This window comes from Delphinus delphis, chromosome 19 (assembly GCF_949987515.2).
Source record: "Delphinus delphis chromosome 19, mDelDel1.2, whole genome shotgun sequence".
Classification (NCBI taxonomy): Eukaryota; Metazoa; Chordata; class Mammalia; order Artiodactyla; family Delphinidae; genus Delphinus; species Delphinus delphis.
This window is the reverse complement of record NC_082701.1, coordinates 42,983,374-43,004,145: the sequence shown is the minus strand read 5'-3', so window position 1 is coordinate 43,004,145 and position 20,772 is coordinate 42,983,374. Positions and strand designations below refer to the sequence as shown.

Sequence of the window (20,772 nt, the reverse complement as noted above, 5' to 3'; positions counted from 1 at the left end):
TTCTCCAAATGACATGAGAGAAAGCAGCAGTACCATTTTAAAATTATGTAGCTAGAATCTGACCCATGTTAGTATCCCAATCATGTCTTCCCTACCTTCCTTTGGTCACTCAGTCTAAAGCATTACCATCCTATTACTTCTTCCTGATAGACATACGGAAAATGTAAGCGTGTTTCTACTTATATTCTGCAATCTTCCTTTCATCTTGCACTATGGTTTTCATGGGGAGATGGCAAGCAATTCTGGCTTTCTCAGAGAATGTATCTTCCCAAAATGCTATTTTTACCTAATTGATTCTATTGGTTGGAGAGTAAATAATTTAATGGTGTGAAGGGTATTGGTATCTTACTGCTTTATAAAGTAGACGTATTAAAGTAAAATGAAAAAAAAATCACAACAGGTTTAAAGATAAGATACTTTTGTAAAATACAGGTGATTCTCAAGAAGTAACTTGGGTAGATTTTCCACTGGCTTTTAAATTTATAAGCTACAACTATACACACCCCGAAAAGAGCAACTTGTAAGAACTTCAGAACAGTTTCTCAGTGGAGACAAGTCTTCAAGGGTACGCATGGCTAATAAAAGTTTTCCTCATCTTGCCTCCCCAAAGGGCCCACACCACTAGATTTCAGAAAGGTTTACTATAAGCCTATTAGGTCCCCTAAAAGATCATAATTTTCTTTTGCTCAGTAGTTATTTTAAAGTAAGCATTTCTGCAACAGTTCTCCAAGAACAAACCAAGTAAAAGTGGTTGCATTCATGAAGCATTAAGTCTCAAGCAGTGCCCTACAGTTGTGCTATTTCTTCATTACCGTTCTTATTTAATTTGCTTGTGGTGCTTCCAACATATTTAAGAAACATTTACGATAGTGGCTTTTTTGTTTTACAAGTCTTTAATTAAAAAACTCAACAAAAATATATAATCAAGCATTTTACATAATGCATACATTCTTAATATCTGCAGGTAAGATAAATAACAGAAGGCAAAAGCAGATATACTAATTGTATTGCTTCTCTTTGGCAAGTCACCAATATTATCCCCTGCAGAAACACAGGATAAAATGTGTAAAAAATAAACAAAAAGCAAAAAAACCCACCACGGTCTTAAAATAATTGTCCCTTAGTACAAACAACAAAATATTTAGCAATAATGCAGTAGATGGAGTTTTCAAATTGACTAAAATTTATTATAATACTTTACTTATACCACAGGGGTTAAAGTTGCAAGCTGCTTTCCAAAATTCAGGCCCACAGCAGTAGTTAGGAAAAAAAAAAAGAAGACACCCTTTTCTCCTGGTGTATCCCGGCTATTTTTCATTTAATAATGTCACATTCAAATTCTACCTCTCAGATGCCACTCCTAAGGAAAACAAAATCCTTCCCTAGACAAAAGCTGTTTTACTTGAAGGTCAGTTGTCTGACTACCCCCCAACCAAATACACATTTTGTTATGAGGCATTCAGCTTTCTTAAGTCAGTATTTACCATCTAACTCAATGTCCCAGAATAAAATTCCTTCCACTTTACAGCAAAGATACATGTTGTGGCTCTACTGAAGCAATATATACATGTTGGAACTAAAAATTAGAAAAGCAAAAGGGTCCATTCAAAACACAGCAGCTTATATCGAAATATATACATGTATGTATATGTTTTCACAGTTACATTTTAGAAAAAAATTTACATTTGATATGTTCAGAAATATTTCTCCTAAGGTCTATAAATAATATTTTAAAAGCTCAACTGATCAAAATGCAATACAAGAATGTATCAAATTAAATAAATCTCCTAAACCTTGAAGTCAGTAAAGCTTGAGGTTTGTGTAAAGTGTGTTGTCAGTCCCCAATACTAGGGAAGACAGCATCTTCTAAACACGGTAGGAGAGGAACTCTAAAACTTTGGAAGGAATCGGCAGCTCCTGGACTTCTTGGGTGGGCATCACTCTCCGGATTGACATGCGACATAAATGTTGAAGGCTAGGGACTTGCCTTGGAGTGGCCCAAAAGTACACACTTCCATCATGTGTCCTACACAGAAGTAAACAAGTCACAAGCTCAGTCACACAAATCCATGTATTTCATCGTCCAAAAGCTCAGACAACTACCACCGAGGCTGTGAATTAGAGCCACAAACTGCGCATTAAAACCTAATTCAGGAGACCTGCCCAGTGATCTCCCTCTATGACAAATTAATAATATTATAAAGAGCCCTTATGGAAGGTTTACTGACAATAAAATACAGGCTGCTTTGACTAAAAGCCACCTTAAATTGCCTCTTAAAAGAAAAGAGAAAAATCACTTACCCAGCAGCTAAAACACTGCCATCAGTAGAAAAGGCACAGCAAAGACCATTGCTCAAAGGTGCAACTTGCACTGGATAATCCTCATCAATTCTCCAGAACCTCACCATTCTGGAAAGGAAATAAACCGTCCAGTGATTATCTAGTAGGAAATTTAAGGTAAAAGCAACTTTTAAAATTCAGAAAGAAATGCCACTCTGGGCTGAGTCACAAAATATACACACAAACACACACACACACACAAATCACTGCAGCAATGACTGGAACTTGCTTTATTAAAGATTTTATAGTTTATACCAATTGGTAATTTGGATTAATTCACACTAAGAGACTATAAAGCATGGCTGCCTTCACTTCCCAGTGTTCTGATCTGTAATACGCCCACAACCGGAAACTTTCTCCTTACTTCCTTACACTTAAAATATAATCGGTATCTGATCTGTTTGCCTCTTTTCAAGAAGTTTATGAAACTTTTCACCTAGGTAGAGTGTGCCTAGGAATAGCAGACAACTGATAGTCAGAAACTAGCTGAACAAACAGGAAAACAATGGCTGCTGGCAAATAAAGAACTCTCCCCATACGTTTGCTAACATTGTAGAAAGATGGTAATGAGTCACTTTCTGAATGATGTGACCAAATTGCTTAATGCTATATCCATGCACATTGATAAAAGTATGAGAAAATGGAATGGCTACATCTAGTTTTTGCTTACCAGTAAGCAGCAAATCTCACTCATGTGACATTTCATCTTTATAGTCTCAGTTTCAGTGGATACAAATGACTGTTTTAATCATTTATTTCACTTTGAAAATGTTCTTCTGTTTCAACCTTTATAAGATATTACTAAGAAAATCTGTCAGCTGAGCTAAAAAGCTAATTAAAAATGCACCCAGTTTGCCTGAACCAGTTAACAAACAAAGAACACAGGGAAAGGCACGCATTATCTTTAGTTTACATAAATACTGTGCAGGCCAATATTAAGACAAATCAACATCTCCCAAGGTCTTGTCTAGAAAAAGGGCCATTAAAACCCAAACTGCAGAAAGGCCGTATTTTTCATCCTTAAGAATGTTTTTTATTAAGTAGAAAAATGAAAGGAAATCTTTACAATAATAAATAGGTCAAGCTGTAATTCACACACTTACTTATCATCAGCAAGACTTGCAACATGCAGTCCGTCATGACTAAACGAGACAGATCGTACCCATCGGTCATTTGCTCCTCCAGCAAATATGGGAGTAGGTGGGGGAAACAGGTGCCTGAGGTCAAAGACATGTTTTCAGTGGAAATGAGAGTCACTTCAAGAAACAAAACTACCCAGGTACAGAGTACATCGGTCTTTGGAATAATGTTTAAAGTGGTCTTAACAAACACAACTGAGAAGACTGAGCAGAGCTAGTCTATCCACTTTAAACGAAGCGATTAAACCTAATTACTAATCGCCGTCTTACAGAGTGGTTTAAGACTAAGTCCAACTTTAGTTTTAACTATGTTTCCCAACAGGAAACTCTAAATATAATTACCACCTCTAAAGAGTCACGTACTGTTAAGTAACAATAACAAGATCTGTATCAAGAAAGTCAAATTTATTTGTAGAATTTAGATGCATTATTAAAGGGCCTAAATGATACCGAAATTTTAAATTATGACAGACTGCAATTTTAGATTTCACATGTTAATGATTCTAATCATCCCCATGACTTCTTCTTAAAAGCTACACTGATAGTAGAGATGAATTACAGACTAAAATTATTCATGCTGTACCCACCCAAATTCCATCAGAATGTCTCCAGTGTGCGGATCCCAGATATAAACTCGAGTATCATAAGATGCCGTAGCCAGTAATGCTCCATCAGGAGAAAAGTCACAAGCTACAACATCATGGTGATGCCCTTCTAGTTTCCGTATCATGGTATATTTATCCATATTCCAAAGGAAAACCTGCAAAAAAGGCAAATGTTATAGCTTCATTCAGACATGCAGAGGACAAAATGGCACATCTTAAACTAAAACTGCTAAATTTAATTAAGATTACATTAAATTAAACATTATAAATTATGAATAATTATGAAAGAATATGCTCAGTGTCATAGTCAAAGATTAAAATCAGTTTTTAAGTTAATTAAAGTAAACATGCAAATTCTATTTCAAATGTTTCTGTTAAATGTTAATTTAAAAATAAGCCTAAACACAAAAAAGGCAATGCAATTTAACCACAAAGTTATACTGACATCCATTTATTCCAAAAACTAATTAACTAAAATATACAGAAATAAATAGGGTTAAGTACTACAAACCCCCTTCTTTTTTTTTTTTCCAGAAACTACCAAATTTTTAAAAAATATACAGACAGAAAATATAAGGTTAACAAATTGTTACTCCATTGGCATCTCCCTTTGAGATAATCACTTGTTTACAATAGGCTTGGGTCACCAACGTGAGCCTAGGAAGAGAAACAGATACTGCAAGCAAAGAGAATTTTTCACAGCCAAATGAAATTTCTTTGGCAAACAACAAGGATGTTAAACCACATTACAAAATGAAAATGCTAATTTATGAAAATAATACAATTAACAACATTTCTGTGAATCAAGATCTGCCAATCTTATTTTTCCCAAACCAACCACAATCATTAGTCATTTTAAGTATAAAACATTTAAATTACTTTCGTACAAGTTCACACATAGTTTTAGATTCTAAAGATCAGTAGTTATACTGTGCAGAATAGCTCTAAACAGGATTCTAATGTTTACTTCAATCTGTTATATTAAACACGAGCTTGGAGGTTTATTACAATCCTAATAAGACAAACTCTCCTCCTCTTGGAGTAAAGCAATCCTTTTTGCTACATTTTTCTGCACAGACACAATATATTATTTCCAAAGAAAAATAAATACAAATTTTACATTGGATCAAAGACTTAAGGTATCTCTAGTATCTCAAAGAATTCCAAAAAATAGCACAGAGAAACCATTTGAAAGCCAACTACATTACATTAAATTGGTTTCACATGTTAGACTCCCAATTCCACCAGACTGGAAAATCAATTACATCGGAGGAGTCAGTTGGTTTCACTGTGGGGAAAATTATTTTTAAAAAGAAAAAAAGAAAGAAAGAAAAGCAGAAAGTGGACATCGACCAGCACCTGTGTACGTACAGTACACCTTGCAGCCGAATGCAAGGTTACTTCATCCTATGGTAAAGGTCGCCCCCAGCCCGGTAGCCAGAGATGCCACTCTTTCTGCCCAGCTAACACCATTGTGCGCCTGTGTGCGAGTGGTGCCAGCATAACCTCAATCACACCAATATTGCTGCCACCACCTGTGACAGGGAAAGCAAGAAGCATATGGAAAACACACAGCCTAAAATAGCAATGTCAACATCTAGCTTTGCTCTTCTTATGATTTTTAAAGAACTGAATATTTTTTTCTAAACTGCCAACATTTTCAACTATCATTTTAACACACTTCTTGGCTAAATAAAATGCATTTTAACCAGCCTCCCACCCCCCATTAATTCAAAGTGTATTGTGATCATCACATGTATTTGGACTTCAACCATTTTCATAAATACCTGAAGCTAATAAGATCTCTTTAACTATACTAACTCAGAGCTGGTAGACACTAACTAAAGGAGGGTCCATCAATAAGCATAATCCTCTTAAGAGTCACTTTATACTTAATCTGTCTACAGGTATGCTCTGCAAGACAGATCATATCAAATTTAGATGAAATTCACTCCAGGACATACATGACTGTTATTTTTATTCTTATTAGATTTTTAAGTTACTTTTTTTCAGTTAAATGTCCAGGACCAGCTGGGACTTAAAACTTTAAACAGCAAACTGGACCAAAAAAAAAAAAAGAACAACAGAGAAGAAAATAATTAGCAAGGGAATGTCTTAACATTTGGACTAAATCTCTTCTATAGCACATAAACTCTCCTAGATCTGAGAAAAAATAAAATTGACATACCCCTCATTTTATGAATATCATCTCTAACTAAAACAATCAAATTTCTCACTTTACAATCAATAACTATACTTATTTAATTTCCCTCATGCAAATTCTCCCCCATCATGAAATAACACATTTAAGATATTTAAGACACCGAGCACAGACTTAATAGGTTGCTTAGATTTAAAGTGATTATGCACAATTATAATCCAATTCACAGTAAGTATACAAGAACTTTGACACATACTGCTTTACTGGCTCCCACTGAACACAGCATAGAAGAGTCAGGAGAGAATGCACAGCTGTACACCCAGTTCTGATGGCCCCTCAATACTTTCATCATGTTTCCTGAAAAAAGGAAAATACCTGGATTAACCCCAGAATCTACTTCAAATAAGTAGCATTTCAAAAAAGGCAGAATCACAGAATCACAAACTTCTACAGAGGCAGTGATTAATGTATTACAGGGGTTGGCAATATACAACAGTTTCTTATTTTTGTACCTAAGTTTTACTGGAACATGCCCATTGTTGTGACAGTAGAGTGGAGTAACTACTGCAGAGACAGCATGGTCCACAAGCCTAAAATATTCACCATCTGGCCCTTTAAGAAAAGGTCAGCTGACTGACAACTGAAAGTATGTTGAGAGAGCAAGTTCCATATGATATGCGAAAGAAAATAAAATTTAATTTTCAAATGTTTTAACTATTGCGATCCCTTCACCCCTCAATAGCTGAGCAATCAGAGAATTGATAAATGCAGAAGAGGTGCCACATAATTTGGTAATAGTATTAGTGTATTATTCTATCAGGCAATGGTTATTACCCATAAGCTGAAACAAGTCTCCAAATCTGAGGGGTTTGTTTTCTACTACATTCAATTTAAGCTACATTTCCCCAAACAAGCCTGTCAACTTCTAGCTTGAGGCTGGTAGAGCACTAGCAGATCTTAATTAAATATATGGTTTTAGTTAAAACTGTAAACTCTTTCATCAGAGGCTAAGAAGGGGGAAGAGATGCTCACCTCAGGTCTTCTCAAACAAGGTAGACTCTCCAAAACTTTGTAAAAGGATCACAATTATCAATGTTTCCGAAAAAGCTAAAACTTGACACTGATATTCCTTTTACTATATTGGAGGGCAAATCTCTTACTTTTTATAATTCTTACTTAAACTATCCAACTTATTATTAGTAGTATTTACATCCTATAAATTCTGGTGTATAAATCATGTTTGAATTTACATTTTATTAATTACTAAGTTATATCTTTTGTTAGGTCAAGATCTACTTAAATTTTCACGAAGCAAATGAAGGAAGTTAATAATCCTCCCCAATATAAAGGAAATAAAACACAGACCAGTTCAAATAAAACCCTAAGATTGATCCAGATTTTGTCCTCAAATAGTTGGTACAGATCTGTGTAGTTTCTGAGTAACATCAGATTGTTTACTTAGAGTAACTGCTGGCTCCTGTTCTGGGTCACATTTATGGTTTTGTTTGATCTGTACAGGGAAAGGGACCAAAGGACTAAGCAGAGAAAAGGAAACTTTGATCATGTCACTTTTAATGTCAAATGCCCCAAGTGTTCGTAATACCTCTCAGTAGTAATATCCAGAAACTAATTCTTTTCCACAGCCTAGAAAGAAAGACATACCATCATCTTTCAGGTCCCACACTCTCAGAGTTTTGTCTCTTGAAGCTGACACCAGGATCAAGCTCCCATCTGGAGCAAAAGTTAAATCTCTGACCACTTCAGTATGATCTACCAAGTTAAGGAGGAGTTTTCCTAAATGCAATGGAAGGTGGGAAAGAGACAATGTTAATAATTTTAATCAGCTTCCATATTAAAAAAATAGGGTTGAGATCACCATTAAAAAAAAAAAAGAATAGAAATATCTGGGTACCTCCTTAGTTTACCAAGTGTAAAATGACTTATTTACTAGTGCCTTTACTATTATCTTTAAAGATTCAGTATTTACATTGTTACAAAATAGATTATTTCCAAGATACCAAAGCCTAAATTAGAAAAATTAAAAGGGAGTTCCTAAAATGTGAACAAACTCCTGGATCAAGTCAATTTAATATCAAGAAAATCTACATCATTTAAAAATCTTTGTATAGTATGATTTTAAAATACAAAATCAAAATTTTCCTTTTCTTTTACTTGGCTTAGACTACGAATGGACTGTCAAACTCCCCCAAAGATACATGTTATTCTGTAACAGCCTAACTTTTTAAACATAATGTCGATGAAAAAAGGTACTTTATTCATCTAATATTATAGAGTTTTGTTCTTCTATGAAAAGCAATGTGCTTACTTTAAATGTTTTCCCAGAATTCAATCAAATTTACTGACTCATTATCCCCACTCAGTGTTAGTATCACTTGCTGTATTCTAATGTACATAGTTTTAATGCTCATTTTAAAAAATTCTTTAAATTTTGGAGTACATACTATCAGCCAGAAACACATTTACTTTTTAAAAATTTATTTTATTTTACTTTATTTTGGCCGTGCTGCATGGCTTGGGGATGTTAGTTTCTGACCGGGGATCGAACCCATGCGCCCTGCAGTCCTAACCGCTGGACCGCCAGCGAATTCCCACAACACATTTACATGTAATTGCCCAAATAATTTAACTTCTCAACCTATCTGGTTAAACTTTAGATAAAATGCCATTAAAACTTTCCAGAGGTTAGATAATGATTGTTGAAAACCAGATTTACCTTGAAAGCCTCTAAGCTATCAATCATTGAAAAAGTATATGAAGAAAACACCTTGCAATTTGAGTCATAAACTAAATTACCAGTTTATAAGTGATAATTAACTAAACATTCCTTAGCCGTGCCCTTCCTACTATAATATTCTCTGAAGACTGATTAAGCAATATGAACTCTATTTTCCTAAATTAAAACTCTGAGCTGAAGATGCTATTTAGGCCAAATATAAAGATACATTCATAGCATCAATTCTTGCTTCTCTGTGAGTTAAAATCCTCAAATTATGTATTCTTCCAGTGCCTATGAGCTATGCTTGCATCATAAGATAATCAGGTTTGCTTTCAAAACTATGACTCCATACCTGTATAAACATCCCATATTTTGATACGCCCATTGTTTAATCCTGTGGCAAGGAGTAGCTGATCTTGTCCAAATCTGAATCGATGCCATTCTATGTTTACACAGCGACTCTGTTTTTCTGGAACTGAAGATCCAAAAGCAAGACTCCAGACTATATCGCCACAGTCTATAATATGTTCACGAGGCTTATTTTTTTGACCACCATCACTGTTTTGTCTTGACAATCTTAAACTGCTTGAATTGGTGATATTCTTGGTGCCATGCAAGAGACTGGGTAGAAAAAAAGGTCAGATTGAAATCTAGTTATTATTTACACTGGACTCATGTGAATACTAAATAATGATAAGTGTTTGTTAAAATAACTTCAGTATTATTATAGTGATACGGAATAACAACAGAATCCTTATAGATGGGAAGAGGAAAAGTTGCTACAAGCTACATGGGCATGACCAAATAAATTCAGACTAAAAGAAATCCTCAGTGTATGAGAAAAAGTTCAACAATAAAGCAATTTATAATTTATTCATTTCAAATTTGTTTTAATATATCCTTATTGATATAGAAATCCTATCTCAACCAGGATTCCTTTAATTAACCCAAAAGTATAAACAAGCAAAAAACAAAAACAAAAAATTCTGAGAACATTAAGATACTGTGAAGCTGACACCAGAAAACTACCTTAAACCCCATAATAATAAGTAGTTTCCCATACATTCTAGACCTAATCTAATATGTAATAAGGACATTAATGACGAAAACCGTAAAGGTGAACTAAACACAAAAAGGAGGGAAAGATTAAACTTAGTAGGTACATTTTAGAAATTGCACTACCAAGGCACAATTAACCTGCCTTTTGATATATGGAAAAGAAAAATTTAAAAACACCAAAGTATCTGAGAAAGTATTCTATAATATATAAGGCCAGACAATTCTTCCCACAAATTTTCCAACAAATATATTCAGCTTATGAGTAAAATTCATTTACAACAGTCTCCAAAGGAAAAAACTTAAATATCAAAATAATCTTATTATTCCACACAGAGAAAAAAATAAAATCTAGAAACAGATAGATACAAAAGACAAAAAAGAAAACAGTCTTACAAGTTCTTAAGGCACTGGGACCACGGAACAAGCTTTACTGCACGATGTCCTTGTGACCAAGCGAAGTATGAACCATCTGGAGCAAAAGCAACAGTCCAATTTTCACGACCACATTTCTTGTCAAAAGGAGCCGCAGGAGCTAAAAGTTCACCTATAGTACGTGATCTCACTAAAAGAAAAATAAAAAATATAGGATATCATATATAACCAACAATGAATTTGAGACAACATTCATATTACTTTGGGATCCACTCAGCTCCGCTGAGTTTTTCCTTTTTCTATGTAGACAAGGTACAATGAGTTCTGCATTCTACCCTTTCAGGGGAGATATGTGGTGTAAAGACCCTGTAATGAGAATAAGCATCTTTAAGTTTTGATAAAGTGATCCTCCTAAAATTTCCCAAATCAAGAGCTTTTTAAGAAAGTTTCAAAACAAAAAAAAAAAAACTGGTCAAATAACAATAATGTAATGATCAATCAGGGCTAGCAATTACTGAAGTCCTGACTTTTGCACTGCCTTACGTTTTCCTCAAATTACTAACATTTAAAATACAAGAAACTGAAGTTGCTCTGCAGGAAAAGTATCTTCCAAAAAGTTTGTAGCTTTCAAAAACCATGAACCACTATAAAATAAAGTTTTATATCATTATTCAAAGGAAGCACTATAGGGACTTCCCTGGTGGCACAGTGGTTAAGAATCCAACTGCCAATGGGGGGGACAGGGGTTCAATCCCCGGTCCGGGAAGATTCCCACATGCAGCGGAGTAACTAAGCCCGTGCACCACAACTACTGAGCCTGTGCTCTAGAGCCCGTGTGCCACACTGCTGAGGCCTGCGTGCCTAGAGCCTGTGCTCCGCAACAGGAGAGGCCATCGCAATTAGAAGCCTGCGCACTGCAACGAAGAGTAGCCCCCGCTGGCCGCAACTAGAGAAAGCCTGTGAGCAGCAACCAAGACCCAACACAGACAAAGATAAATTAAATTTAAAAAAAAAAAAAGCACTATAAAATGGTCTAGTCAAAACATGAAGTCAAACATGAATATTCTTATCTTTTTCAAGTCACAAAAAACACAAAATCCTCAGAAGTAGGAGGAACTTAAAGGTTACTTAGTCCAGCCTCCCCAACCAGTGCTTTAAAATGCACTGTATTTGGGACTTCCCTGGCGGTCCAGTGGTTAAGACTCTGGGGTTCAACTGCAGGGGGCACGGGTTCAATTCCCGTTGGGGGAACTAACATCCCGCACGCTGCTCGGTGCCACCAAATAAATAAAATGCATTGTTATTTGTGATTCTCGAATAGTGGTCCTCAAGCGTCTTCCTAATGGGCCACAAACTGACCCAAAAACGGAAGTAATTCTTTTGGTTTTTAAGGACAAAAAAAAGAGAACAAGTTCATATATTCTAAATTTAGTTACCAGAACTTAAATTTAGCATTCATAACTAAAACTGGCATATTTGGGACTTCCCAGGTGATGCAGTGGTTAAGAATCCGCCTGCCAATGCAGGGGACACAGGTTCGAGCCCTGGTCTGGGAAGATCCCACATGCCGTGGAGCAACTAAGCCCACGAGCCACAACTACTGAGCCCGCGCACCTAGAGCCTGCCCGTGCTCCGCAACAACAGAGGCCACCGCAATGAGAAGCCCGCGCACTGCAACGAAGAGTAGCAGCCACAAATAAATAAATATACTTTTAAAATAAAATAAAATAAAACTGGCATATTAAGAGTGTACAGAGAATTTTTCTTCTGCCTTTAACAAGAAGGATAATCAACAAGTTCCTATTGTACATGTGCACATGCAAACGCGGCTGCTATTTCCTCAATTCTGGAAAAGGATCTTTTTCTTTTTTGGCTGCATTGGGTCTTCGTTGCTGCACACAAGCTTTCTCTAGTTGCGGTGAGCAGGGGCTACTCTGTGATGCGGTGTGCACGCTTCTCCTTGTGGTGGCTTCTCTTGCAGAACACAGGCTCTAGGCGCGCGCGCTTCAGTAGTTGTGGCTCGCGGGCCCTAGAGCGCAGCCTTGGTAGTTGTGGCTCACGGGCTTAGTTTCTCCGCGGCATGTGGGATCTTCCAGGACCAGGGCTCGAACCCCTGTCCCCTGCATTGGCAGGCGGATTCTTAACCACTGCACCACCAGGGAAAGGATCTTAATCAGTCTATCACCACTGCTCTTAGGTCTGTCTTGATTTCAAAGTTTGCTACTCTTCCTTTTTAGTTATAAGTCACCTTCGGTTTAGTTTCCCTATTATCTATTTTGTGATCTGTTGCGTGTTCAACTCTATGGTCTATTTTTATGTTTTGGGCTTAAAGTTTCCAACAACTAAACTTCAATATATTCTACGTACTGCAGTTCAAATGAGAACCACATATACTCCGACTGCAAGAGCAAATACATATATATATACAAACCCCAACAATGTATTCATTCAGTGACACTTCCAGTCTCCACGTGTGCTCCACCAACAGGGAGTGTAGCACCTGGCATGTGACAGGGGCTCAGAAAATATTTATTGAACGAATATGAAAGCATGTGTATAAGCTCCCATTCTTAAGCGATTTAAATATTTCCTCGGGATTTCCCTGGTGGCGCAGTGGATAAGACTCTGTGCTCCCAATGCAGGGGACCTGGGTTTGATCCTTGGTCAGGGAACTAGATCCCACACACGTGCTGCAACTAAGAGTTCGCATACCACTACTAAGGAGCTGGCAAGCCGCAACTAAGGAGACTGCCTGCTGCAACTAAGACCTGGTGCAATCAAATAAATAAAACAAAAATAAATATTTAAAACAATAATTAATAAATAAATAAATATTATTTCCTTGCCCAATTCTTTGATACATTAACAATGAGATTATGGTTTAAAAAGTAAAACAAAGCAAAACTGAAATCTGTTTTCCTATGATATTCATAAATATAAATATGCACCTATTTTGGCACAGCTGAAATTATTGGAACATTTCCTTTTGATGACTCAAAATCTTCCTCCGTGACACTCCACCCACTCAGTACTGGGTCTGATCTAAAAGAATAAGCCTGATCCTGCTCTCACATGACATTCATATATTGAAGACGGCTATGACATCAGCAACTAAATCTGTTCACCAGGATAAAATCTGGTGAGTTTTCAATTACACGGTTTCAAGTCCATTCTCCACCTACACCTTCATACTTTTCTGGATAAACTCCAGTTAGTAATGGCCCTCAAAAAAGTGGAACTTTTTCAACCAAACACAATACTTCAAGTGTTGTTTAATCAAAGCAGAACCCCCCACCTACCCCTGCCCCACTTGTATCACATGACTTTAATACAAAATTCACAAACCGGTGACACTCTTATGCCTGTAGAATGATTTTTTTAAATATACAAATGAGGGAGTTCCCTGGTGGCCTAATGGTTAGGATTCTGGGCTTTCACTACCGAGGGCCCAGGTTCAATCCCTGGTTGGGGAACTAGGATCCCACAAGCTGCACGGCGCGGCCAAAAAAAACAAAACCAAAACCAAAACACTCACACACAAATGATTTTTGAAAGGGCTGGCTGCTCCATGTCCCCTATATTCCTCCAAGCCCACAGTCTTTCATTTATGTGCCTGGTCCCTGAATTTGCAACCCCTGCCTAAATCTTTTTTTTTTTTTTAAACATAGGTTTCTATAACCACATCTATCTTTTAAAATCCACAAATTTTAGGAGAAAAAGAAAATCAAAGTTCACAAATGAGGGAAGCAAGTTTTAAAATTCAACTGAAAAATGCAAGCACTATCTTAAAAAGAGAAAGCCCCTGATTAAACTAGATGAGTATACTTATATAACTTCCATCTCAAAAAACAGAGGACTGGCCCTTGCATTCAACTTCAAAAACATCTGGTAAATTAGACTAAAACTCATTCCTCCTTTAGCAAGCATAAGCAAGACTAACTTTCCTATAGAAGACTCATTTTTTAAAATCTGTATTTTAGGATCACTCTGTATTTTTCTTCTTTCACCTTGACCACAATCACAAAACTCCTCTTGTGTAAAGGGTGGTAATAAATTAACTAAAGAACTGGTTCAGATAACAAAGACCCTGAAATAATAAGCTAATCTACTCTTGAATATATATATATTTTTCAAGAAATAGGGCCACCGTAAAAAAATACTGCCAAATAAATACAAACAAGTACTGAATTAATAATTACCTTGTGTTTCTTTGCTTGTTAACAGGCATATAAAATGATCACTGCATTTTAATCAAATAATTTAAACACCCATTTAAATACTTACTGGTATACTATTATAAACTAGCACGAAGTTTATAATGAATAAAAATTTTAATTAAATCTTTATATACTACCTGCAACTGTTGAATGTAAGTATCCTAAGATACTATAATTTAATAACCTTGTATAAGGGAAAAGCTGCCTGCCATGGGAACTTGGCCATTGGATACAACACCACATTATTAATATCCGCACAGTAGTAACACATCACCTGAGTCACTGCTCAACCAAGCAAACCACATTCAGTTCCTTCTTCACATTCCTCCCTGCAATTTCATAACTAGAAAGAGAAGATCTGTGGCAGAACCTTGTGAAAGAGGGCAGTAGCTCTAGGCAGTAACTCCCTGTCACAGAGACTTCTTCAATCATTCATGGAATTTTGCCTCCTCTTTCAGTACTTACTTGAGAAACCAAACAGCTATAATTAATACCCAACAAAAAATGTTAGTCCTTACTGATAGATACAAAGCAACGCAGAGGTATTAGTGTTTAACTTTGTATTCAAATGATATTTAAAAAAAAGAAACAAAAACCTGGGTTTAAAAAAAAAAAACTTACAAAAGGCCAAAGTTCTTTTAAACATAGAAACTTCATACTATATAGTAACTTTATATAGTTATATAGTAACTTTATATTATATCCAGGAAATAACACTGAGACAAATATGCAAAAAAAATATTTTTTTTAATTCAAAAAGCTATGTAGTGCATGGTTCTACCTTATGCAGGTATGCTAAGAACCTCCATCCATCCCTTAGAAGAGAGGATTGGAAAGTTTTCAAAATGATTCATCAACATGAAATAAAATACAGATAAATGAAAGGCAGATCACTCATCTGCAATACTGCTGTGAGTAGGAAAAAAAAATAGCACTGAATTGAGAATAAGAACTTTTGAGTTCTATGTTCCACAGTTAAAATAAAAATTGGACATGAATTTTCTCTGTATGTTTAAAATAGTCATTAAAACCACAGTTAAAGTCCCCTCCTAACCTGCCATTCAACCTTATGTCTAAGAGAACAAAAGTCCAGAACTCTAACACAGCTGTCTCTAGGTATAAAAATTCACCCACAAACAGGATACAGGGCCTTTTGGATACTTCAGCTTCTCCCTTTCTCTAGAAAACCTCCTCCAAGGATTCAATAAAGGCACACGTTTAGCTGAAGAACAAGAAAATGCAAAGGCTCTCTGCTCAGTAGCTACCTCCAATTTTCATTTAATTAACACACAGTATTGGGCTCTGGGGAGCGATGAGGAGATGCTAAATCTATTTTATTTTTTTAAATAAAAACTGTCTATCTATCTACCTATCTATATTTTTTTGTCCATGCCGCGCGGCTTGCGGGACCTTAGGTTCCCCGACCAGGGATCCCGCAGTGAAAGCGCCCAGTCCTCACCACTGCACCGCCAGGGAAGTCCCCAAAACTGTATGTATTTAAATAAGGTGTATAACATCACTTGACAAGTTCAGGGTTTACAAGCATAGCAATCAATGCACAGCACCCGCAACTCGCCCCAAAGTTGTTCCAGTTATATTACCTTGAGAGAGGATTTAAATAATGTGAGGTGCTTTCTACTGAGTCAGTGGGTGGGTCCTGACGCAGGACCTTCAACATCTGTTGGCCTGTCTTCTGCTTGGCAGGGCTGGCCACTAAGCCAGTTTCCAGACAGCCTTTTCAGGAGTCTGCTCTTCCGTAGATCAGCTTTTCTCCGGTCACTCCACCCAACCACCCTGCTCCTCCCTGCTCCTCTGAGTGTGAGAGATAACCGAGTCCTCCCCAGAGCCGCTGCCTTTCTTAACGCCATGCCACTTTTTAAAATACTGCTTTTTCCAGGCTGATGGCACTCTTCGGCTGCATTTCTCCTTATAATTGTTGGTATACACGAAGACCCATCCTTTCATAACAGCTCAGGTCACACAAGTTTACTTTTCCCCACTGGAAACTTTTTTAAGAGTCCTGGAGACTTGCCCAGCCCTCCCCTGCCCCCTCGACGCCCCAGCCCCTTAGCCAGAAGAAATCCAGAAGAATGGCCGGCCCTGCGCGGACCTCCGATGAGAAAACTGTGGGGTGGGGGGGTGGTCCCCGGGGAAGCGTGTCCATCTCCGGCCACACAATCATTGCAACCCTCGCCACTCGGTGCCCAGGTTCTCTTTGCCTCTAGTATCCGCGCACCGCCTCCCTCCGTGCCAGGCGCACAGCAGGCGCCGCATCAATGCAGACCCCATCTACCCTCGGCGACACCCACGCGCAGGGCCGCTTCCTTTCTCTTCGCTCCAGGGCTTGGCCCCGGCTCACTGTTCTTCCTCAGACTCAGAGACGCTTCCTCCCGAACCTCTGCCTCTCCGCAGCCCCCGCGCGCTCACCAGCAACCCTCACCCATCGTCCCATTCCTCACCGATCTCTTTCTCGTTGACCCTCGGGGGAAAGCTGGCCATCTATGGGGCACCGTCTGATTCCGGGGGCGCGATGCGGACGCAACGACAGAGAAGGGAAAGGCGAGCGCCGAGGGGCGTGACGCGGGCTGGGTCCCTCCCGGTCCCGGGGACGGAGGGGAGGGGCGGGGCGGTCGCGGCGGCTTCTGCCGACTGCCCCGGGAAAGCTCCGGGAGGCCTCGGACCAAACTACGGAGTCAAACACAGACAATAGATGCTGTTCCCTTCCTCACGCCTACGGACCAAGACGCTCCCCTCCACACAACCGACTGCAAACGAGACACTGGAGACAAAATGGCGCGTGCCGCGGGGGATAGCAGAGCAGCGGGGGCGGGGCCTCGTGACGTCACAGGGTGATGGCCAGCCTCCCGACGTTCGAGACGTGACGGCCTCGGCTCGGCGCCCCGCCTTCTCTCCGGGTGCGCGCGGGCGTTGTCCTGGGGACGCGAAAGGGGAGCCGGAAGAGCGCCGGGGCGGAGGAGGAAGGGGAGGCTGCGGTGGCAGCCCAGCCCCAAACCCTGGGTTGGAACTTACCGACTGTGCGTTTTAACTGTGTTAGTTTCCCGGCCGGGAGGCCAGCATGGTATTTGTAAGTTGAAGAGCCTTTGAAAAGGCAAACAGAATTGTATAATACATATTAGCTCACACCGTAAAGATTGTATGGAATTTAAACTGACTGAACTGTAAAGGACAAAAAAGACGTTTCAGGTTTTAACTCGGTTTGGCCACCTCCCCGGCCCTCATGTGCCGGGGAACTGGAGGTTGCAGTGATGAAAACAGTGAGAAGACAATGAACATCGCTATGCACCCACACGTCCGGCCGCGAACGTTCTGACGAGAGCCAGCCGGGTTTTGGAAGGGCCGAGGTGACCCGAATTCAGGAACAGGGAGACCCGGGCATGATGGCGTCCCGCCCCACCATGAGACCTCCCGGGGCTGTCTTTGTCCTGGCTGCTTCCTGCAGCTGGGCCTGCCTCGGGGCTGCAGGGAGGCTGGCGGTCAGCAGTGTCCCTGCCACTGGCAGAGCTCACTGTGTCTGCTGAGAAGCAGCCCTTCCTGCGCCCAAGGTCTAGGCCTCCGGGAGGCAGCTAACCATTCACACAGCAGAGCTGATAAACGTGTCAGTGTCTGCCAGAAGCCAAGTTGGTTCCCGTATACAGATGACATATTTGCATTTTAATTGGCTCTTCTGTGGACTCTAAACTCTAAAGTTCCAAAGGAGGACAACTAAGGCTGGGAATTTCAAATATCCAGCAGATGCTGATGGGAGAGGAGTTGCATAGCCAAGCTCTTTTGAGAGATCTCAAGTGACAGCACCTAGGCATGGCTACTTCATCTTTTTCTTTGCATAAGGATAATTCTTCCAATGGTGAGATGTTTAATACCAGGTACAAGAAATCATCCCCCCTCCTTTTTTAAAAAAATCATTTTGTTACATTCAGTCAACATATTTATTGATGGTTTACTCTGTGCCAGATACTGGGGCTAGTTGTTGAATACTTATAGTAGAACAAAAGAAAAATTTTAATGCAGTCTTGTAGCTCAGATACCAATATTTCTATCAGTCCCTGCTAATTCTTCTAACGAACTGCTAGTACCTCTGTTTACATGTACTGTACCAAACAAATTCATGGAAAATACCAGTTCTTGAGTGTCTGTGAATTGTTTTGGTGACTTTTTCGTACAATTGTTTAATTCCACTCTAGTTCATTACTGCTAGTCAACAGACTTCCAGACCATTTCCTCAACTGGCAAAGTATGACAATGGAATGAAAAATAATTGTATGACTTGCATACTCATTAGTGCTAATATGTACTATTTATTGGGTCCATGCTACATGTCAGGCACCGTGCCATATAAGTGCTTTTGTGGATTAACCCATTTAATACCCACAGCAGTATGAGCAGTGTATTAATCATTTATATTTTACCAACAGTTAGTAACTTGACGATAGTTACAGAGCTCCGAAGTGATAAAGCGCTAGATTTGAACCCAAACTTGTCTACTGCCCTGCCCCACTTCCATGCTACCTTGTCTCTCATAAATGAACCCTACCATGAGAAGTAAATACGTACGTGGCATTTCATATTTATATTTGCTATGTTAATGTCAAATCCGTCAAATCCGAATGTCTCTCTTATCACCTGCATATCCCATAAAGCTGAGATTCTCCAGAGTTTTATTCTTGTTCCACAGCTGTTTTTCTTCTTCCACACTCTCCCTGCGTTATGACAACCTCTCTTTGGGGTTTAATTACCAGCTCTGTGTGAAGACTCTCAAGGCCAGACCTGCCTTCTTTCTTGGGCTTCAGATTTACATATTCAGATACTTACAATAAAGCCTGATATGTCACAACTGAGAACAATCTTCTCTCCCAAAGGTGCTCCATCTGTTATATTCCCTACCCTAGTGAGCATGTCCATCCAGTCACCCAAGCCAGAAGCTGGAGTGTTTTCAGACTCAGGCCACTCTCCCCCAACCCCATGTGGCATGAATCAGTCCCCAAGCCCTGCCAGTATTTTCTCTTAAACGTTCTGGAGTCTGTCTTCTCTGTTCCAAAACAGCTGCCACTGTCTTAATTCAAGAGCTTGTCATGTCATCTCTCTTAACACTCCTTTATAACCCCACACCCCAAGAAACCGCCATCAATACCTTGGTGCATTTCCTCCTAGGCTTTTAAAATTTTACTAGCTGTGTGTCCTTGGGCAAATTTGTTAACCTCCCTATGCCTCAATCTTCTCATCTGTAAAATGGAGATGGTAATATTACCTACTTCACAGTTTTGAGAATTAAGTGAGTTAATATGAGAAAAACATTTAGAACAGGGTCTGGCAACAGAGTGTCAGATACTAAGAGTAAGATGTAAGTGTTAGATACTATTTTTCTACATAATAATCCCAGCTAGCTGCAAAAGTGAAAGATCAAAATCTCATAAAATATAAGGGATTGGCAAAGAGCCATAAAAATAACATCAAGTATATGTATAATCAAAATCATAAGTAAAAGTTCTGGAAAGCATTCACTTCCAAAACAAAGCTGATCCAACCACTAAAAACCCGTTTTCTTGAATCTCATTCTTGAGTTATTCAGAAAACATTGCTGCTGTGTGGTTAGCTACTAAGGGTGATTTAGTCATGATTTTTTTATGTGGATATCATTTCTTTAAAAATTTTTGAACCAACATTTACTATCTTGAAATATAATTTTTTAAAAATTTACATCCTGTCTTAGTCCATTTTCTCACCTCTCAGCAAAATGTTGTATTAACAGTTTGGCATTGGGAATTCCCTGGGGGTCCAGTGGTTAGGATTCCATGCTCTCACTGCTGAGGGTGTGGATTCAGTCCCTGGTCGGGGAACTAAGGTCCAGCAAGCCACACAGCTTGGCCAAAAAGAAACAACAACAACAACAACACAATTTGGCATTTTCATGTAGTTATATCTCTTAAGGATGTATTTTTCTACACTGTTTTCTTATACTGACAGAGAAGTACATAGCATTAGAGAGGGGAAGCAAAAATTATTACATTCTTTTGTTTAAGGACAATAAATATAACCATTTTATATGTAAATAATTAGAATTTTGGAGTAGAATACAATAGAAAATTTTGTGTCATGCTTTTTTTCTTTCTCACGATAAAATAAT

The 20,772-nt window shown here is 38.6% G+C and overlaps 1 protein-coding gene across 1 annotated transcript; it reads right to left on the bottom strand.

The window, feature by feature from the left end:
• Positions 1-852: 852 nt before the first annotated feature.
• WSB1 (WD repeat and SOCS box containing 1) lies at positions 853-17,404 on the bottom strand. The gene is made up of 9 exons (XM_059997012.1): positions 17,090-17,404; positions 10,435-10,603; positions 9,335-9,603; positions 7,908-8,039; positions 6,502-6,602; positions 4,067-4,239; positions 3,444-3,557; positions 2,302-2,409; positions 853-2,026 (listed from the first exon to the last, which is right to left on the bottom strand). Exons 1-9 carry the CDS (start codon positions 17,127-17,129, stop codon positions 1,867-1,869), a joined length of 1,266 nt encoding a protein of 421 aa, XP_059852995.1. The 5' UTR covers positions 17,130-17,404; the 3' UTR covers positions 853-1,866.
• Between the last annotated feature and the right edge of the window lie 3,368 nt (positions 17,405-20,772).